The following is a 21,026-nucleotide window of genomic DNA, read 5'->3' as shown; positions in this document are numbered from 1 at the left end:
TGACTCCAGAACCCAGCATTTAGCCTTGTTGAATCTCACACATTTGGCATTCACCCATTGGATGCCTCTGGAGAGCTTCCTATTGCCTAACTCACACTTAATTTACTGTCATCTGCAAACTTATGGAGGGGACACTTGATCCCCTCATCCACATCACTGATACAGATATTAAAGATAACTGGCCCCAGTACTGAGCCCTGGGGGACACCACTTGTGACTGTCCTCCAACTGGATTTAACTGCATTTACTTCAGCTCTGCACCCAGACAATCAGTCAGTTTTTTAACCAGCTAAGCATATGACTGTGTATGCCATGAGCAGCCAGTTTCTCCAGAACATCGTCCAAATCAATGTCAGGAGCTTTACTAAAGTCTAGTTACACAAACAACCACAGTCTTTCCCTCACCCACTAAGTAGGTCACGATGTCATAACGCAAAACTTGCTTTTCATAAACCTGTGCTGAGTAGGCCTGACTGCCTGCTTGCCCTGTGTGTGCTGCATGATGGCACTCAAGATGATCTGCTCCATAACCTTCCCTGGAACCAGACTGACAGGACTGTATGTCCCTGGATTCTCCTCCCAGAGCTTCTTATGGATGGTTATCACATTAGCAAATCTCCAGCTGCCTGGTCAACCACCCTTTTGATTAAGAGCTGATAAATGATGGAAAGCAGCTTAGCAATCACTTCCCCTCAGTATGCTCAGGTGGATCCTGTCCTTCACTAACCAATGTTTATCTCCCATCAGTCAGTGGCTGCAACGGAATTGAGGAAAGTCAGGGCTGGCCAAAAGAAACATGAGACAGTCACTGCTGAATCCCCTAGAATTGTTACAAACAAAATTAGCAGGCAGGCTAAAAAGCAGCTGAAGATACCATTCATGGGCTTAGGTCCTTGTAAGGAAACATAGAAGCAGGGAGCCTCGGAGGGGAGCTGTCTTCAAGTACAAGGTAACACCTTCTCTCATGTTCGACAGTAAACTCAGCTTCTTCAGACCTTCAACAAAAATCTATTATTTGCCAGACAACTGAGATCTTAGTTTACATGTAAGAGATCAATCTACTTCCAAATTTTCAATTTGTTTTCCATGCCATTCATTTACCATTGCTCCTAACTGTGCACCTACATATGCTGAAAAATCAATTTTTCATTACCATTAAAAGTAACTAAGACTAGGCTTGCTCATAGTCCTCTGAGTCTAATGGAGTAGAAAGTGCAAAACAAAAAAAAAAAGAACAGAATGCTCAGCCTGAAAGGGTCTTGACTCTTCCCTCTGGCAGCCCACATTTGCTGGCTTTCTGGTCACATAGCAGCTGCTTCCAGTATGAATTATGAGACGATCTCAAGTAGACAGAAGCGTAATATCAATTATTGGTGGCTGCTGCTATCTCAGAACATACACATGAAAAAGTCTGTGATGCTAAAAGCTTTTGCTCAGTTTTCTGCTACTTCCCAAAACAAAGATCTAGCATTTCACCCTGTCTCTCAATTTTCATACTTTTCTTATCCACCCTGTCCAAACCTTTCATTTGTCTGGATTTTGGTTTTACTATTCTGTTGTCTTATGTCTACAAGCGGTCAATGATAGAGAAAGATTAATAAGAGCTTTGATCAATATAGCAATTGCTTTATAAGCCAGAAAGGTAAGAAAATGCAGGAAGGTCAACAACAGCAAACAAGAAATTTGAAAACAAATTACTGGGCTATGGATTTTTAATGGGTGTATATTCATAGTGTCTCTGAATGTTAAAGTAATTAAAGAATATGACATTTAGGTTCTTTAAAATAGACTCCAATTGTTTGCTTTTATAAGCAAAAGTAAATTTCAGAGGATTAAGTTTCAGAACTGACATAATTAAAAGCAGTCTTGCTTTCTGAAACTGAAAACATCATCTTTCAGAAATCCAATTTATGATGAATCTTTGAAGTCGAGACTATTTGAGAATAAACACACATTTTGAAACAATGAAAATCCAGGTAAAAGATATTTTAGGTAAGACTAATTTGGTCCCTGACTTAAATTTATTGAGCAGCAGCTTCTAAAAATCCTTTTATTCCAACATTTTGCAAATATATTGAAATTAATATATCATCCAAATTAGCATCTCCTTCATATCAACCAGTTTTGAGAATAGCCTCTCAACAGACATACATGCATGTTACAGCAGAAGATGAGCTACTGACTTATAACAACAGAAGTTTTCCTAATGCTAGAATTTGCAGAAATTCAAGTACAAAAAGCATGGCAAAAAAATAAATTAATCTCTATATATACATACATATATATACATTTATCTCTATATGTAGATACATAAAGATATTTCTAAGCACAGAATATGGTTTCTCAAGTTCAATTTTTCAGCCTGGTGGATTTGAGTTTCTACTTCCATATCCTATACAATTTGTTATTGATCTGGGTACTAAAAAAAATCATCAGGCTAGGTAGGAGGAGGGTGTCTGAAAACAAGTGCTGCATATCAAATGACTGCAACAGAATATCAATCTTTGTTTCTAAAGTACAGTTGTAGGATTTTTGCCTGAAGAAAACTTCAAAGAAAACAAACAAACAAAACACCGCTAAGTGATGTTGAAAGTCAGAATTTCAGAGAGTCTGGAATGTTCTGTTCCTCTAAAAAGAGATTTTTAACAGAAAAACTGTTTCTGTGAACTCTAGCTTCTCAATAAAGCATCCCGTGCTTGTGGGTTATGAACAAATCCCCAGCCTCAGAAGCAGATACCTCTGCCACCAACTCTCAGCTCTCCAGAGGAAGGAGAACATTTTGAAGTTCTCTCTGGGAGAAAGAAAGCCCCACAATTCTTTGTCTGATGGAGAAAAGAAAGATTCAGGAGTCCCTAATGTCTTCGAGGTTCAAAAACCAAAGAGATTACATGGTTCATCTATGTCCTTTTTCCCTTCATTTTTACTAGCCGTATTTCACGTTTATTTCCTTTGATATCTGAAATCAAGTGATTAAGCACTTAACTGATAACTGTCTTATTCCTCAGGGTGTGGCCTTACTTCTCCAGCAGGTCAGCCTGCAGAATGATTGGTTTAACAGAGGTCTAAGGGAAGATACTATCAGAGGAGATATCACATTTTAGAAACGAAGGTGCCGTTTGGAGTCTACTGATAAGACCCCGTACATTTTGTGTGGGGAATTTCTAAGATGAATTTATGACCCTAGGAATAGGGAAGGGAGATACAGGGTGTTCCACTTCTGTTTCGTTTTTCATTCTTGACAAATTGAAGATGGAAATAATCCCTTTTGGCGATTAAAGTAGTACAAACACATATTTAATTTTAGCTATTTTGGCTGTAGGCTCTGGAGCTGTCTGCAGCCATGTTAAGTCCTGGCCATCTTTGTGCTGAGATCTTTATGGGAATAACTATGGGGAATGTAAGGCAGCTGGCTGCTGCCAAAGGAGGAGAAACCTCAAATTAGGACACTACGCTCTTAAACATACACAAAAAAATAAAAAATGTATTTGTTTGACAGATGTGTGAATGTTCAAATATCCAAAATACTTTCTCCTTCTTCCATAGTTTCTTCATCCTATCACCATATGGCACAAAGAAATTTTCCATTCTAGTATTCAGCCTGTTTCCTAACAGGAACTACTAGATAATTCGGTAGCTTCCTAATGAGCAGGATAAATGAAGTTTACTGTTGTTCAAAAAAATAAGACATCAAAACAATTATTTTTTCCTTGTAAAGTTTACTACAAAAAACCTGTGGATAAAGACATGTCATACATTTCTTTACATTCAAAGACCAGCTGTTTTGAATTTGGATATTAAGTAATTCACCGTTTTCTGTGTGCAAGAGCAGAATGATACAACAAATTCCCATATGCCCTAAGACGTTCCAGCTATAATAGGTTATCGAAAATCCAGCTGCTGTTACAATAAGAGCTGCCAATGTCAGAACTACTGAAGAGAATAATGAATCTGCTTCAAGTCAACGAAGACATAAACTGACAGGCTTCTCACTTACAATGCGTGGGAATACAATGCAGATGTTCATTAAAAAGAAAATTGACCAAAAGCCACATGAAAAATTAGTATGAAGAATCATGTGCATTGTTTAGGGTGGGAAATTAATGTCCAATAAATATATAAAGATAATAAATAGTGAACCCATGTTTTTACAATCAGCTCCATTTCAGTTACTCATCCCAAACCACAGGATGGCTTGGGTTGGAAGGAACCTCAGGCATTATCAAGTTTCAACCCACTGCCACTGCCAGGGTTGCCAGCTTACTACAACAAGTACTGGATTAGATTGCCCAGGGCTTCATCCAGCCTGGCCTTTAACACCTCCAGGGACGGAGGATGTACAGGAAACATCATATGTATATTCATATAAATGTACAGGAACATCCTATAACTTACACAAAGTTTGCAAAATACACTGCTCCATTGTGATGTGTAAGAAAGAAAAGCAAACAACAATTCCCATGCAGCTCTTCACATATCTAGACTGCTAGATTTTTCAGTGATCATGAAAAATTGATCATAAATATGACTATGAAAAAACAATTACGTTATGTGCAAGGACTTTAATGCAATTTTGGAGTCAAAGGTACAACTCCCCCCTTACATCATTAAAATAAACACGCACAAACTAAGACTGAAAGATGGTAACCAAATGAGGTTGTAAGACTCTCACAGGCAAATGTAACTTGTCTTCAAGTTGGCATAAGTACATTATTATACATACTTATTTCTTTAATTGTTCTTAAGGAAGATAATTTTTAAATCATCCCATAAATCATCAATTCCATAAGCAAGATGAAAGTATTACTATACTGATGTAAATGTACACCAGCTAAAGGATATTTACTTAAAAACAAATAACACTAATTCATATTAGCTGGAGTTGAATTATCTCCAATATACAAAGCAGGCAATGCTTAAAAGCCACATTAAATAAGACTGCAATAATTTTAACTTCAAGCAGTCTGTATGTAGTACTTGAAGAATAATTAAAAAAAAAATCTAAGAATGTATTATTTGGAAAAGATTAAAAAATACATTGACAAATTAAAAGCATGCCATGTAGAGATTTAAGATTCTTAAGCAAAGGAGCAAACCACATAAAGGGGCTCACAATCAAAGACTCTGAAGCTTAAAGAAGCTCGTTCATTTTCATACCTTCCTCCAGTTATTTGCAACAATAAAGAAGTTGCAAGTAACTGTTTTCAGCCACGTTCCTGATGTTGCAAAAAATAAAGAAGAAAACAACAGCCCAGCAACAACTACCAAAATAGAACCCCAGACTACAGTTATTTTCCTGAAATATTAATAGACTTACTTTTCTTTAAGGAAATCCACTACTCGTCTGAAGTCTGCCACGCAGTATTCTCTTTTCATGTCCATGAGCACACTGTCAGAAGCGGACTGGACTGGTATGTGCAGAAAAGCATACACTCTGGGATGATTGAGAATCTTTGCCATTTCCTAACAGTTATTCAAAAAGAAAGGAAAAACAAAAAAAAGTTTTCAAGTATTCTGAAACCAATATATAAACCTTTACTCATCCAAGGTAAATACCAGCACTGATGCTTCCAAACAACACTAAGTTAAAGTGGCCCAGCTGCAGAGTAGGGACAGGTGAAAACATATGGAAGTAGTTTTGTTTTAAAAGAAAGAAGAAAGCCATGGTATTGTATTTCCTTTGAGATAGGCCTGACACCCCCTAAGTAATAACGGTTATTCCCTTAAGAGAAAACTTTAGAAGAAAATTATTGCTAAATAATGTGCTTTCAGACACGGGCTGTTTTTAATTTCAGAAGATTACAAGATTTAGCTGCTTTCTTGTCAGAGTCAAAAGAGTTCGCATATACCAATACCTGAATGTCTCTAATTTGAGTACCCTTAGAGCTGGCAATTTGCTAACTGAAGTACATCTGATCTTTTGCAAGTCTGCTCCAAAACTAGTCTGAAATGTCTTAACTGTGTTACTACAGACGTGGGAATAGAAAGGATAGAACTCATCATGGGGCTGCTAAAAGCAAAGGAATGGCTTGAAGAGAGGCAGAGGATATGATACATCACGTACAAAAAGACAAATACAAAACAAAGGTAAAAGAATATGCCAACAAACCTCAAAACCAAAACCAAACCTAACCCCAGACAGACAGCTGGTGTGGTGACAGAACATCAGATGGGGAACAGAGCGCTGCAGTAATCTTTCTTCAATTTTTACCATTTACAAAATTAATGACATCAAATCTAGCAAGGAAGTTTAAATATTTTAAATGCTGAGACAGAGCATCTAGACAGTTGTAAAAATACAGCCAGTTAAACTTTACCCTGCAAAAAAACAAGTACACTTGGACAAAAAAATCCCCACATTAGTATGCACACAACAAAGAAGCAAACTGTTATGAAGGTTTTCACTTTCTTCCTGCACAGTAAGTGTGCAGGATGCAGCCTGGGGTCAAGCGCTGCACCGCCTGCTCCCTGCCGTGTGTGTGCAGTACAGTCAGCCAGGCTCACTCAGACCATTTCTCCTTTCTTTGGCAGAGCAGATGTTCTGTTTGATAACAAATACCACCAACGGGTTTAGTTGTTAAGTTGCAAGTATTTACAAATCCTTTCCAGGTCACTGATCAGCAATACTGCCATGCACCTAGACTTTTCTTCAGTACTGATACAAGGTTGGCCTGAATTGTTCAAAGAGAAGCTAAGCTCCCTTGTGCCTTTTCTCCTTCAGGTACCTTCCTCCTAAAAGCACTGACTTTTAGAGCATAAACAACAACTACTCTCTCAACACACGCCTTTCATTTGACAAACACATGTACAAAACCTAAAACCTCTCAAATCACTTTCAGAAAGCTGCTTCCAGGGTTTCTGCTTAGGATCCTATTACAGAAGTGCTTACGAGGAGCGGTTATTATTCAATGGAATGCCTACTCTAACCCAGACATGTAAACTAAATATTAAAGCAAAAATTACATCAGTAGTGGAGGGTGCATGATTTGATGCAGAGCAAGGTGTGTGCAGCTGGCTCTCAATGGAAGCCACAGGTGAAGAACAGGCCACCAGGCATCCACAAATTTTACACATCCAATTTAAATGAACCATTTGCTTTTCGCCTTAATATTAGACATTCAGCTAGAATACACTGTTCAAACAAAACAGCACAGAACACGTTTTGTAAAATAATATCACAAAATGAGAAACTTTTTCTTTTGGCTTATTTAAGCTTTAGAAAATTCTATAAAAGTTAATAAAAAGCTTTCTACCAGTCAACTGTGATGTTTTTGCTTATCAGTAGTATGTATGTAAAATACCAGAAATAGCAGAAGGACTGGAATCAAGTCATCTATCATACCACTACTGCTTGACTCTTAATCCAAAACACTTCACTTGGTCTTCAAAACCACATTTAAGATGCAAGAAAACAATGAAATTCGAATTTCATAATATGGTTCTGAATCTGAAAAAAGTAACTCTACAACGTAGAATTAATTCTCACTCCTCTCAAATTTGGCATCTTCTGAGTAACAGCCTCTCTGTTACATGATTCACTTCATGAATTCTCTTTGAAAATCATCAACTACTACTTAGGATTTCTAGCTGCAAAAGCATTATTTGATCTCAGCTTTTGTAAGGCTGAGGATCACTTGATGGGAAAGCAATGGGTATCTATTCCAAACAAGATTTGGGAATATTATGCTCAAAAATTTAAGAATTCTTTTTCCTATTGTTCCTCTGCATTCGTACTAAACAACACATTTTTCATTCTCTTTTTTTAACCTTATAACACAGATTGCTTTTTTTTCTATGATATGCTTTTATGTTGCTGCAAAACTAGCAACATATTGTAGGACAGCAGGAAGTAAACGAGCATAAATAACTTGGATTTACCTACATCATAGACATTGTGAATAGTAAAGAATAAGAAACTGCTTTGTCTTACTACACATTTCATTTTGTTGGTTTTTAAAGCCAGAAATGAGGAATTTTTCTATGTGTTTTTTTAAAGAAGTGTCTCAATTCATGCTCTTCCTCTCTTCTTTGCCTTAGAAAAATTAAATTTTTGCTGCAAAATAGGAAAAGTGAAGAACAAATCCTGAAAACGGAAGAGTGTTCTCCTATCCAGAGGACACGCTGAGGAATGATCCCAACCCACTAGCTGCTTGTCTTACAACAACTCGCACAAACCTGATTTTCTCACATTTGATCTAGCTCAGCGTTACGTGCCAAGAGGGAACTTCTAGTAACACTTCCTGTAAAAGTCAAACCAACATGTATTCAACAGTCATGTTTAAATGCAACCTCTGACAAAACTGCTTCTTTTCCTTTTCTCCCATTAAATAACTAATCACATAGCTTCTGCAACTCTTGCAATCACTGTCGTGTATATCCTGTAGGATTAAGACTGCTCTCATTGAAAATCATTTCACTTGGTTCTGTATTAGTGTCCAGGACACAAAATGTCCAGCGTTAATAACAGAAAATTTCAACAGTAACTCCAAGACCCCGTATGCATCAAAAATGTAAAAATCCTAAAGGTAAAACTGCCAGGATGGTCACTTGTGCACTAAATGAAATGTTTTGACAATTCTGTGCATTGTTTTGTTTTAGAAAGATGCACATCGGTTCCTTATGATCAAAGAAAACGCATTATTTAGAAGGAAAATTCCTTGTCCTGTGTATCAGAAATGCATGTGCAATACTTGTTACATATCCAGGAGCCTGCATATAGTTTAGTTACTGTGGCCACAGGTTTTAAGCACATTCTGGATTGCAATGCTTTTTCTACACAACAGAAGACTGTAAATGTCTTCCTACTGCACCTACAGCTACACAACATAAACTACAAGCACTTTAAGCAATGATGTTCTACTGAGTGTGTTCTTGCATTTTAGGCATAGACCTGAATTAAAGGCCCTACTGATAAACTGGTTTTCCAAGAACATAACTATTAACTTGGTAGATTCAGCAGTGTACAAACTGAACAAAAGACAGAAATACCTGATGAGACACTGTGCACCTCTCATTGGCTTTCTAAGTACCGCCACTGCTTGTCTCATAACTTATCAGTTGCAACCAGAGACTCAGAATGAGCAGTTTGAGACATCTGAATAAACCAATCTTCCAAATTTCTTAAGCACTGTTATAAATGAAACATTGTACCCCACAATTGTTAGCTAAGATCATTCTAGTCTTACCACTTATCCTCCCTACACCCAAAATTACACTGAAGTAGTTGACAACAGAGTATGATTAAATACCATTATGTGTTGGTCATACCCAGTGAATCCTGACACATTCTCCTGCACCACAGATTATACACAGAATACTAGATTTCATCACTTAATAAAACTATTAGTTAATATCCCAGGGAGAGCTTGAAGGACATCATGTATAATTGCACTTTACAGTGTCTCAACATCCTACACTTAACATCTGTTTCCTGTTGTTACACATACACATTTCTCAAATAAAGTGTTTTACATTACTAGATATAATTACATACTTCAGCTAGTAGGAAAAAATGCAATATTTAATTTTATTTCCATCTGGAAATAATAAAGGAAAGACTTTCTGAAATCATAAGACTGTGAAAGAAAATTTCTGTCTTTTTTCATGACTGAAGCAGCTGATTGCCTTGCACCTCTCCCCTCCCCTCCAATGGAATTTACTAGTACCTACATGAAGACATCCCATGTAGGAAAAAAAAAAAAAGTATTGCAATTTACTTTAAGCTGACGTTGCCTAGATTTGGAATCTAACAATGCGTGTGAGAGAGAGATCCTGTGGGATACTGATGATGTAGGAAATATTTTTTTTCCAGTTCTTAGCAGCTGGAGTACATCCGAACACAAAGCCAACAAGGTTTTTATCCAGTCACTGTATTTCATCCCAGCATCTACAATCTAAGAACTTAACCATTTAACCAGAAAGTCAGCCTTGGTGTTTGTAATGACACCACACAGACCCATAGAGAATCAGAACCACTAAATATCAATATCCATGCATCTACATGTATCTGTCCTCCAAAGCAGGCAGAAGTCCAGTGTTTGAATTCCTACTCATGTTCAAGTTACAGTGGTACGAGCAAATGCTTTCTAAAAAAAACATTTTGGCCTCTGCCAAATGCAAAGTCCAGTGAAATGCTTGTCCATATGGAAATGTGACAAAAAGGCACTCCCTCAAAACTTCTTTCCCTTGTGGCAGATGTTAGTGTGAGATGTGTGGTGAGGGCTCTCTGCTGGCAGCTGCCATCCAGAAGCCCAGTGCTGCTACCCCCAGCCTGGCCAAAAAACAAGTGACTGCGGTCCACTTCATAAACCCTCTATAGTGAAATCCAATAACAGATGTGATCTAGTGATGGAGACATGGCCATGACAACATGACTGAGAATGGACAGCCTGCAACGGTTTTTTTAAGATCTGAACAGGGAGCCCCTCACGCTTCCCTTTTGGCCCCCAAGGAATGGGATTGTGAAAATCCAAGATATAGGATGTATGACACACCTCCCCATGCAATGCCTCCCCCTGTAATGAAGGGACGTAAAGAAGCTGGATGCTGGACAAGCTGAGTGGCAACCTCTGTCCCAGGTAATGACATGATATACACACCTGTCCTAAACAGCCTGCAAGGACAAAGGACTAGTGCTGCACACAGCTCCAACTGATGTAATTTGAACCTTAACATCAAATCTTTGGGTTGCAAGACAACAAGACAAAGAGCAAAAATTTATTTTGCCATAAAGGAAAAACACTGACAACATTATCAAACAAAGGATGGGTATCAGCTTAAGCCACCCTCAGAAACGGATAGAAACTAGGCTACAAGCCATGACGTGCTGATAGAAGTATTAGTGAGAGCCATTTGCTCTGCCCTATCTGTTACCAGCTGTTCCTCTAGCTGTAGGATTTTTCTGCTGCTTGTCATCTCACAAAACAGACAATCCTAGCTAGTTAATTTCCCCCCCCGTGATTATTAAGCTAATATCTTAAAAACCAGATCAAGCCAAACCACATCCCTTCAGAATTTTGTCATATCTTCCTCTATTCAAAATGCAGACAAGCTAAGAGAAGTTCTTGTAAAAAAGTGACATCCAAGCTAAGAGAAGTTCTTGTAAAAAAGTGACATCCAGACAATAACATTAAGCAATACTGAATTTCACAGACCAATACTCCAGTCGAGGTCTGCTGAAAAGAAAGAACCTACTTGCAGAGGACCATTTATGTATTTAATCTGATAAAAACACTAATTCTCAGTACAGACATCTGAACCTAGGTTCTTGAAATACTTAATGATAAGCAAATTGGCATCCTTATTCCAGCCTGCATTCCAGCATTAAAATGGGACTGACTTTACACTGGGTTAAATAAAGGCACTTTTTCTGCTTTATGTAAGGCTGATTATTACTTAGCTTCTCTGGCACTGTGAGCCCAAGTACAACGCTAAAGGCTCCATTCTTGCATCTCCAAAATGCAGCTGATCCAGTCAGACGTGGCCATTAACATCATGACGCTGATTTCTTCAAAGTATTGAGGACCTTCAGTTCCCACCTGAACTGATGTGATGTGTGTGGTTGGACACAAGCAGTAAATAAACAGTTCTGTTTTTAAGAAGATGGCAACTCTTAAAGCCATCACTACAATTACGGAGAGACTTGCTGTAGCTTCAGAGGGCTGTTTGTCCAGCTTCAGTAAATTGATTCACTTTAAGGTAAAATGTACACTTAATTAAGTGCTGGAGCAATGGCTTAATGACCCACCAACCAAACAGTTAATGTTAATTTCTTGTGAAATGATTAATTCTGATCTGCAAGAAAATACATACCTTTCTCATTTTCTCCAAGGGACTCTCTAATTTCTTGTCATTAAGCACTACACTAATTAAATATTTTCTTCCTGAGGTAAATTAATATTCCTCTTTGCAATACACATTAGAAACACACAAAGAAGTTCCCTAACCAGGTGAGCTACTGCAATAGCATAGTGCTGCATGAAATAACTTTCCATCTCTATCGTATTTCTAACAAAACCTTGACAAATAGTTAAAATGTAAATAGAGGCACACGTGTACAATAGGCAAATAGGACTATTGCTCCAACTTTTTGTCTTCAGAAACCTGGATCAGAACCACAGATCACTAGTAACCTAGTTAAACAAAAGAACTGATGGTTTCTGTTGAGAAGGAAGTCACAACATGGATGGCTCACCACATCGTAGCGCCAGTGCACTGAGACACATCAGTACCAGGAAGCTTCCCTGTTGTTTCCCTCTATTTAAAATGATCACGTACAACACCTCAAAAGCACCTGCTTTAGTAGGCTATAGTGAAAAAAAATAATGGAAGGTTATAATCAAAACCTGAACTTCTAGGCAACTACTATCAACTTCTTTCTTCTGAAGATACCAAACTAACTGATTTAAGTTTCATGGCAAAAATAGTATCAAACATTCAAAACTATAATGGCAAGATTGATATTGCAGAATTTAAGTTCTTCTGAATCTCCTCTTCATTTAACATGACTAAATTAATTAAATTCAGAGACTGGATAGAAGCGATTTTACCATTTCCTCAATTCAGAATAGCACAGAAACACAAAACCAACAGTCCCGTGCAGTTTTATTGCAAGGTGGAATAATATATCCAATACATCTCCTTTGCTTCATTTTTCTCTTCCTCCTTTTCCTCCTTTTCCTCATGAAACTTTGTTAAACAAATGCCAAAGCCCAATAAAGCAAGCAGTCTTGCTGACAAGTATGCAGATGATGTTGCAGAGCACAGTGAGCATGATAACTAGCAAAGAAAACAAAGGGGGTTGGTTGTTCATTTGAACTAACCAGAAGCACAGTTGGTAGATCTTCACTTATTATAACACAAATAACTAGGACAAGAAGATCGTGTTTGGTTTTCAGTGTAAGCACAGACACTAAGAGAAGATGGCACAATTTGCTGTGAGCTGTATTTTTGGCATCAGCTTCTACCCCAATGCCCTAAAACGTACGGTGACAGCTAAAATTCTCACTCCATACGCATAATATCTGGTCTTTGAACAAACAGCTCTGTTAATGGTGATTTTGATTTTCTGCTGGTAATCCACCTGAAATAAAACTCAGCTCCAAAGGTCTACTATGAAGTGACACTGCAAGCAATTGACAGACAACCTGACACTCAACACAAAACAGAGAGGATCTGTCTGCATTTCAATGTTCTTCATTTTTATGCTATCTAAAAAGGAAGATAAACATTCGTATGAACAAATCTTACTTAATGTACAGCTGATATCACAGCATTAACTGGTCAAGCAAAGTGCTATTTAATGTTAACCCCTTTCACCAACATGAATTTTTATGCACAAATCATTAAATCCAGCGAAGCATTAGCAGCATGCATAAAATAACCAGTTCTGATGAAGTGAATCTTGCGTAAGTAAAGCAGTTCTTTCTGCCATGGTTTTCAAAACATTTCCTTCCAGTAACGTTATGAAGAGCAGTTTCATTCCCACCACCACAAATGCTCCTTTCTACACTATCTTAAAGCAAACCTTTATTGTTTATCAAAGTTCCCAATACAATATTTAATGAAGACTTTAAGAGCACTCAAGATTTACAAATACAACATAAAAACTTCAACAAGATTAAGATGGGTTCTTGTCTGACATTTATTAAGCCAAATCATTCTACCAGTTTACAACAAAAACACATCACCACTCATTTATTTCCATTAGTAGCCGCTGAGTCTGAGATCTTAAAACTTTAGACTAGACAAAATGGTGCAACTTAATTCAAAATACAGCAGAGATTATTCATTCCTTTCTAATCTCACATTATTCAGAAACATTAATTCTGTGGTGAATTCATCACTGAAACAGTTACATTACGCTGGGTTTTAAGAAGTAATTTCAAGGCAATAAGGTATATTTGAAAACCCCAGAGATAAAGAACAATCTGGAATACACAAGTTAAACAAAGATGTATGCACAGCCTCTGTAAGACAAATAAGCATTTATCAATATAACAAAGGAAGCCATAAGACAGCTTTTTTTCCCCCTCCTTCCTCAGAAGACCAGATGCAACCACTCTGCTCCCCCTTCTCTTAATAGCTTAGATTTCTTCCAGCTTCAGTGCCAGCAAGACAAACACAGTTTACACATAGACAACCATGTAATTACAGCAAGGGACAGTTGCACGGTCCACCAACCACAAAACACTACAAAATGCATGACAATAAGAAGTCAGAGCCTCAACTATTTGTTTATTTAAATGCATGCCACAGTTTTCATTTCTCTTAGTCAAATCAATATATTTTAATCACCTTCAAAGGCAACAATCCATGAAAATAACTAAAATACTAGAAACAAGGCAAATGCACGCCCTACAGTCCTTTAATTCCTGAAATCACGATGCCCTTCTATTTGCTGAAGAATGTCTGAGTATTGTTTCCTTTCAAAATGTGTTTCAAATCAGCCTGCACTGCAGCTTTTTGAGAACTTCAGCTTACACAAAACGCTCACAAAACGCTGGAGAAAAATAAAGAACAATATGGGAAAAAAGAAAAAGGATTCGGTAAGTTTACTGTAATACGTATCTGTGTGCTGCGTCAGGGCACGTTTGAGGAAGCCAGCTGTATGGTATCAGCTTCAGTGAGGTTAAGGAACATAAACACTGAGCTGACACGAAAAATCAAAGCAAAAGAGCAAAGAAATACTGTTGCTACTCGTGGCACACTTGGTATTCCTTAAGCATTTGAAGACGCTGCCACCATGCAGACTCCATCTCAATGGCTGGCGTATCACTAAATCGTTCTGAATTAATAATGGAGACAAAGTCCACAGATGGCATATGGTATACTTTGAGATAGACTCATTTTGACAGGTGACAAAGAAGACTACTCATCTCATTATGTGAAATTAAGCACTTATGGGAATGGCAGGTGTGAAGTGTCTCCTTTATGCAGATTTGGAAGCATCCCATCACTCACAGAAAGCACTGTAGTAGAATCATAGACAAATCTGGAAGCAGAGATGGTGTTAAATCTGCAAGGGAAGTAAGAAAAGGCTGAGATGCAAGTCTCTGCCCTCTCAATCTGGATGATCCACATTCCCTCCTAATATGACCAGAATCTTAGATACTGAATCAGAAATTATTAAAAAAAAAAAAAAGGAAAAATGAAGACAAAAATCCATCTCTAGCACTACTTCACAAACATCACAAAGATTAATTTCAACCAGCTTGACTTTACAGACTAACTCCTATTCACCTTTTATTTAACACTACTGTTTTAAGGGATTGTTCCCAACCCTCTTGCTTCATCCATCACTGTAGGTGGACAGAGAACACTGTCTCAGCAGAGTGTTCGTCAGTAACTCCATAACATGATTGTGGAATAAATGCCTGGAGGTTATTTTTGAAGTAGGCTGCACAACCTTATGCCAGTTTTGGTATGCACTGATACAAGAGGATGATAGCATCTCCACCTGGCAGTCTGTGTACTTCAGCAGTAGCCCTGTGCAAATACACATGGCTTGCAGCACACAAAGGGTAACTCCACACCTGTGCACTCATTACAGGATTTGCAAGAATTATAAAGCAGTTCCTAATACTACCATTTTAAGACATATTTCCCTATCCAAAAGTCATGCCAATTTACAAAAATCCTCAAGTGCCATCAGCACGTGAGGTGAGGGCAAGCATTGGAACAAAGGGCACATCTCAAAATCTCGGCTTGAGACCAAACTTAAAACAAGAAAGCTGTACGCTTCGTGACACCTACATCAATCAGATGGCTAAGACTGAGAAAGCACTCAGGGAAACAAAACACTGTCTCCTTTGGCACGCCACAAGAAGAAAATCAAGCATGTCCTCAGCAGCTCAATTGCCAACTCCACCAAATTCCTTCTCACTGCCTTACTCACTGCAAGGCAAAAGAAACAATGCTGGGGTCTCAGTTCCTTTCATTTGTTATAAACATAGCAAACAACCCTCCATGCTACCAGGAGATGTCATACAGAAGTCATAGTATCATTGGTTGTATTCGCATTAACATTGTGGTTCAAAGCAGCCTCAAAATGCTGAAGTGAAATAGCCAACAACTCCTTCCCCGTCTACAGAGTGATTTTTGGGGGTACAAACTGAAATCATTTCAGAGGAAACCTAAGCAATACAATAAATGTGCTCCGATCCCTCAGCAGGAAAAGAGGGATTCGAATTAATGTACTCACCATTTAAGGAGGTCTGGACCATATATACATAGGGGCAGAAGTTTAGTTCAGGAGAACAGATTTACTTTGAAGTAAAGACTAAAAATGCATATAAAGTAGATACAATGACCACATTATTAAATTTCTTGTTCTGCTACTTCTTAATATAAATGCAAACATCAAATGCAGCTGAACAAACACCACCCAAGCAAGTTCAACTCAAATAATAAAGGCTCTTCTGATGATTCCATTCACTACACATTCTATCAAAAAGTTCTTAATATTTTGCACAACCATCAAAAAAACTGCAAAGTTCCAAAGATTTTTTTCTTTGCAAACAACAAATTCCAACTGGAAAATATGTGATTGATTGCTCATCCCAAAACTGCCAATGCTACACATATGTTTAAGTATAGAAGGAGCCATTATCACCATATTTACTGAATTGAAGCCTAAAAGCCCTAACTGGCATCAAAACATACCTTCACAAGTACAGTAATGATTTTCAGGAGATAACGGCAAACATCTTGTCATTCCAATAATTTTCTTTTTTGACGTGGTGGTGGGAAATGAAGAGCTCATAATCACTTTTTGACACCTGCAAATAAATTTCCATCTCTAAACAGCTTACTAGGCAGCTTATCAAAAAGCAAACTAAGAGTCTTTCAGTGAAGGAGCATGCTATTCCAAATACCTACAGAAAATGAAATATACTATGGAAAAAATCCCTTCATTTTAGTCAGAGGATACAAATACTTCCTTGATAGCCGCCAAGATACCTCTTTACGTGTAGCTGAGGCTCCCCAAATCTAGGTTCACAACATAAACAACATTTTTCAAAGGACCACAGGCATTTTTCAAAGGACCGAGATGTGAGGCAAGGTCAGCCAAAACACCCCACTCTAAATATCTCCCCACGCTTCTATTTTTAAGGTACTAGAATAGTAAGTGCAACTTATGCTTCAGCTGCATATGAAGTGATACATTTTTAATTTTTTGTCTTTTATTACATTATCAGGCCTTTTGTTCACAGAAAAAAAAAACTTCTTCCTTATTCACTGAGCACGTTATCATTGCCATTGATATATGACAACTTTTTGTTTGTACTGCAGCTACACCATCTACAACTCTGTATTCACCTACATATCTCTGCTCTTTTTATTTACCATCTCCTCCCATCCAGACAAGTGAAAGGCAAAGGCACTCTAGCAAAGAGCTTGAATTCCAAGCACACAATTAAGTAAGTGACCTGATGTTTTCAACTATCTGAGTTTAAAATCCATTGAAGGAAAATAGCTATATGTGAAATGTCTTAAAATTGGCATTCAAGTAAAAAAAAAAAGATAAGGAAAAAAAGCAGTTCTAATGACAATGGAATTCATGCAGCATTACAAATTAACGTTTAAAAATGCATAGAAAGTCTTTGAAAATTGGTATTTTTAAAACACTTAAGACTCAATTGGACTAAATAAATGCCATAGAAACTTTCTTAGTTTTGGAGGTTACAAGAATAATAAGAGACAAAGTTGGAAAAACATCTCATTGGTAGGTAAGATTCAATAAATTTAGCACAAATTGCAAGTGAAGCAAATTGTTGATGTGAGGCTGCATCTCTAGGGAAGATCAGTCCAGATCTTACAATTAATTTATGCTTTTACATGACTGCTGCTGCCCTATGCCACTTATCACACATGTTCTTTAATAAAGTGAAATAAACTCTTGAGTAACAGTTGCATATGTACAGTTGTGTGCAAATGCTGCAGATTTCTGATTTCTAAAGATGCACGGGTCTGGAAGAACTTCTTCCCTTTTATTGGACATACACAATAAATACATTTTCCCACATATTTTTTTCCTCAGAAGGCCAAGCACTACCTAAACTAAATCAAATGCAGCACCTTTTTAAAGCAGATAATGGAAGATGTTTACAACCCATAAAATAGCTTGATAGCTTTCTTAGGAGATAACAGTGCTACGTCTGGGTTTTATCCTAATCAACTGACATGAAGGCTAATGAACTTCTCATTTAATTCTTTTGTTGTTTTTTTTTTTTTTTTTTTTTTTTAAATAAATCATAGTCTTACTCTTTCCTCAATTGGAAACTTCAAAGCACCTTCCCCATAAAAGGTTTATTTTGTCTGGTAAAAATGTATACAGGAGACTGCCCAACATTCCAGAGTGATCTTTCATGGATACAAGCTCAGAAAGGAGTAGTCGACAGAAAAGCAGAAGGTAAAACGACTTTTACAAATTCAGGTTGACAAATTATCAGAATTATTTCACCAAATTTCAAGCTCCAGAATTCTTGGACATACAGTGAAGACATAAACATGATTAAAACATTCCGCAAAAACAACATATAGACTGGAAATTGTATGTAACTTAAGAGGAGAAGCAACAGCAGATGTTGCTGTGGTACAAACAGTACTGTGTACACACAGTGCATGTTCTGCAAAGCAACAGCAAAAATGTACATTTTCAGTAGGTCTGAGTCTCCCTAGATCTGTTTTTAAAGAGATTAGAGTCCTTTCCTAAATATAAGTAAGATCAAGAGTCTAAACTTTGTAGAAAAATGAGAAAACCAAAGATTACAGACAGATGAAAAGATTACAGATGGAAGAATTCACAGTGAAATGCTTATGGTAAGACAACTACTGACTGAAGGAACGTATCAGGGCTTCTCTGAAAGTAATGCCTCCTATTTTATTACGTTGGCCCACAGTATCAGAGGCAGATGGTGGTATGGCAGCAGAGGTTGAATCTTCCTGACAATATTCTGTAGCCCTGTGACAGATGGCAGCAGAGGGGCAGCCCGACAAAACGGCATCTGATGTGGAAGTGTGTATGAAGCAAAGGGGTACAGCTGAATGAATCCATGCAGAACACATTGCACCCACTGACGTCCATCCACACTTGCTGAATGTTGATAGAGACCCGACAGTGGATGTGAGCACAGTGAGGCAGTGGTGGTACGACAACAGGTCACCTCTGCTGGTGCAGACTGTTATGAGTGCAGCATGCAGGCTCCCGCCCAAGGCAGGCAAAAATGCATAGCTAATGGTGGTGATTAGTGTTTTACAGCTGAGAATTTTCTCTATCAAACAGTGTTACTGTACCTGTCATTATTTCCATCAAAACAAATAGGAGGTATTCGTTTCACAGTGACCTATGTAACACACCTTCTACCTTGCTCAGCTTCTATCAAAATTAAGACGAATGCAGTGCCCCTCTTTAGCTGGGGAGAGCAGTTGTTTTAATCAGTTGCAGGAAACAAGAAAAGAAAATCCCTCTGGGAGTACTCACAAGTTGTGCAGCAGGGACAAAAGCAGCATTCTATACCAAAATACACTTTTTATAACATGAGTTAAAATGAAAACAAAGACAGTAAAAATTAATAGAGGCCTTGCTTGCTTTTGCATAAGATGCTTTTTGAAGAATGCAAAGCTGCACAACCAAACAACTTTCTCAGATTTTAGTTCAAACTGTTTTTAAGGCTCTATCTAACTGAAGTGCATGTTAAGCTAAAGAATAAAAGAAGTTTCCTAGGAATCTTCTGAAGATTGCATTCTTTAGCTTGGGAAGTGAAAAACAGTTTAGTTCTATCAAGATAAGATACCTTGCTTCAAAAGGGAAAAGTGCATTATTACTATTACTGAAGAAGAGGAAGTAGCTATTCTGTTAAAAGATGCCAAAGACAGTATTTTTCTGATCCAAATGCAAACTTTTAACTCTGTAATGTCATAAGAAAAGCAGCACAGACAACAGCTATTTTATCTGGATACAACTGACACATAAGGCTACAAAATCCACTTTAAATGACAACCTTTATTTTGTGACAGAATCTAACCAAACCATGCAATGTTTGAGAACAAGCTCACTTTGTGCTTCACATGCACATCCCTTTCAAATTCACATCGTTGTTCGCATTGTTTTGGATCTGATGGAACTACTTTGCTACACATTTTTCTTACGCGGATACGTACTTAAAACTTCCATTTTTTAATCATGGAAGCTCTCCCTATACTCAGAATAGCATCTGCCATAGGAATATGAATATATTGTTGTTCGAGGCCTGCTTACTGTGTTTCTGGAAACATTCATCTGTGTTGTATCACAAAGACAACTTTAATCCATGAATCCACTGCCTGCTAATGATATTTGCTTCAGTTCTTGAAAACAGCAGACATGTACAGAAGCCGAGCATCACTATAATGAAGCTCCATACGTCAGGGACCTCAGCAATATTGTCATTCCAAAATGATTTGAATATCTTATTATCTAGATAACTTGCTGCATCAGGCAAATGGTTTAACCCTATTAGTGCAATTCCATAAATTTACTTGCAGACCATAATTTTTAAAGCTACCACTTAAAATAAAATGCACTATATACAGGGTTCTAGACTGACTCAATCAATAAATGTCTAACATATAAGTAATTTTCTTTCCTTCCTTACCTCCAGATGCTCTAAAATATAGGGAGGATTTGTCATGCCAAGCCTCAGCATAGCTCCCTCAGGAATAGCTTCGACCAGCTTCCACAGAAGTGCAGGGAGGTCTGTGCCAATGTCTCTGCCATAAGCCCCTGTGTCTTCACTGGTCAGCCATATCTCACAAACACCCTCTGTGAATAAAAGGTGGAGATAATTAACAGATCTGTTTTAGGGCTGTTTATTTTATCTTACAGCTGCTCACTCTTTTTAATGCAGGATTTCACAAGGCCATTATGCAGCCAGACTAGGTTTTCAATTGTAAGGGGGAGGGAAGGAAGGCAGGCTTATCCCACGGGTAGCAGAGGGTTATTAAGTTCATTTTATGAGCACAAGAGTGCTACAACAATGCTGTAAATT

The 21,026-nt window shown here is 37.7% G+C and overlaps 1 protein-coding gene across 2 annotated transcripts in view; it reads right to left on the bottom strand.

Annotated features, from left to right (window-relative positions):
• Nucleotides 1–21,026, bottom strand: part of CDKAL1 (CDK5 regulatory subunit associated protein 1 like 1) — a 362,027-nt gene that overhangs the window by 119,164 nt on the left and 221,837 nt on the right. For both annotated transcript variants that reach the window (XM_042837305.1, XM_042837314.1), the window contains 2 exons: nt 20,634–20,800; nt 5,315–5,460 (listed from right to left, as the gene is read on the bottom strand). In XM_042837305.1, the coding sequence (XP_042693239.1) occupies nt 5,315–5,460; nt 20,634–20,800 (313 nt within the window). The remainder of the gene's footprint in view (nt 1–5,314; nt 5,461–20,633; nt 20,801–21,026) is intronic.

Source organism: Centrocercus urophasianus, unplaced genomic scaffold (genome assembly GCF_019232065.1).
Source record: "Centrocercus urophasianus isolate 14NV4802_14NV808 unplaced genomic scaffold, USGS_Curo_1.0 seq_11, whole genome shotgun sequence".
In the NCBI taxonomy this organism is placed as follows: Eukaryota; Metazoa; Chordata; class Aves; order Galliformes; family Phasianidae; genus Centrocercus; species Centrocercus urophasianus.
This window is presented reverse-complemented; position numbering and strand designations above follow the sequence as displayed.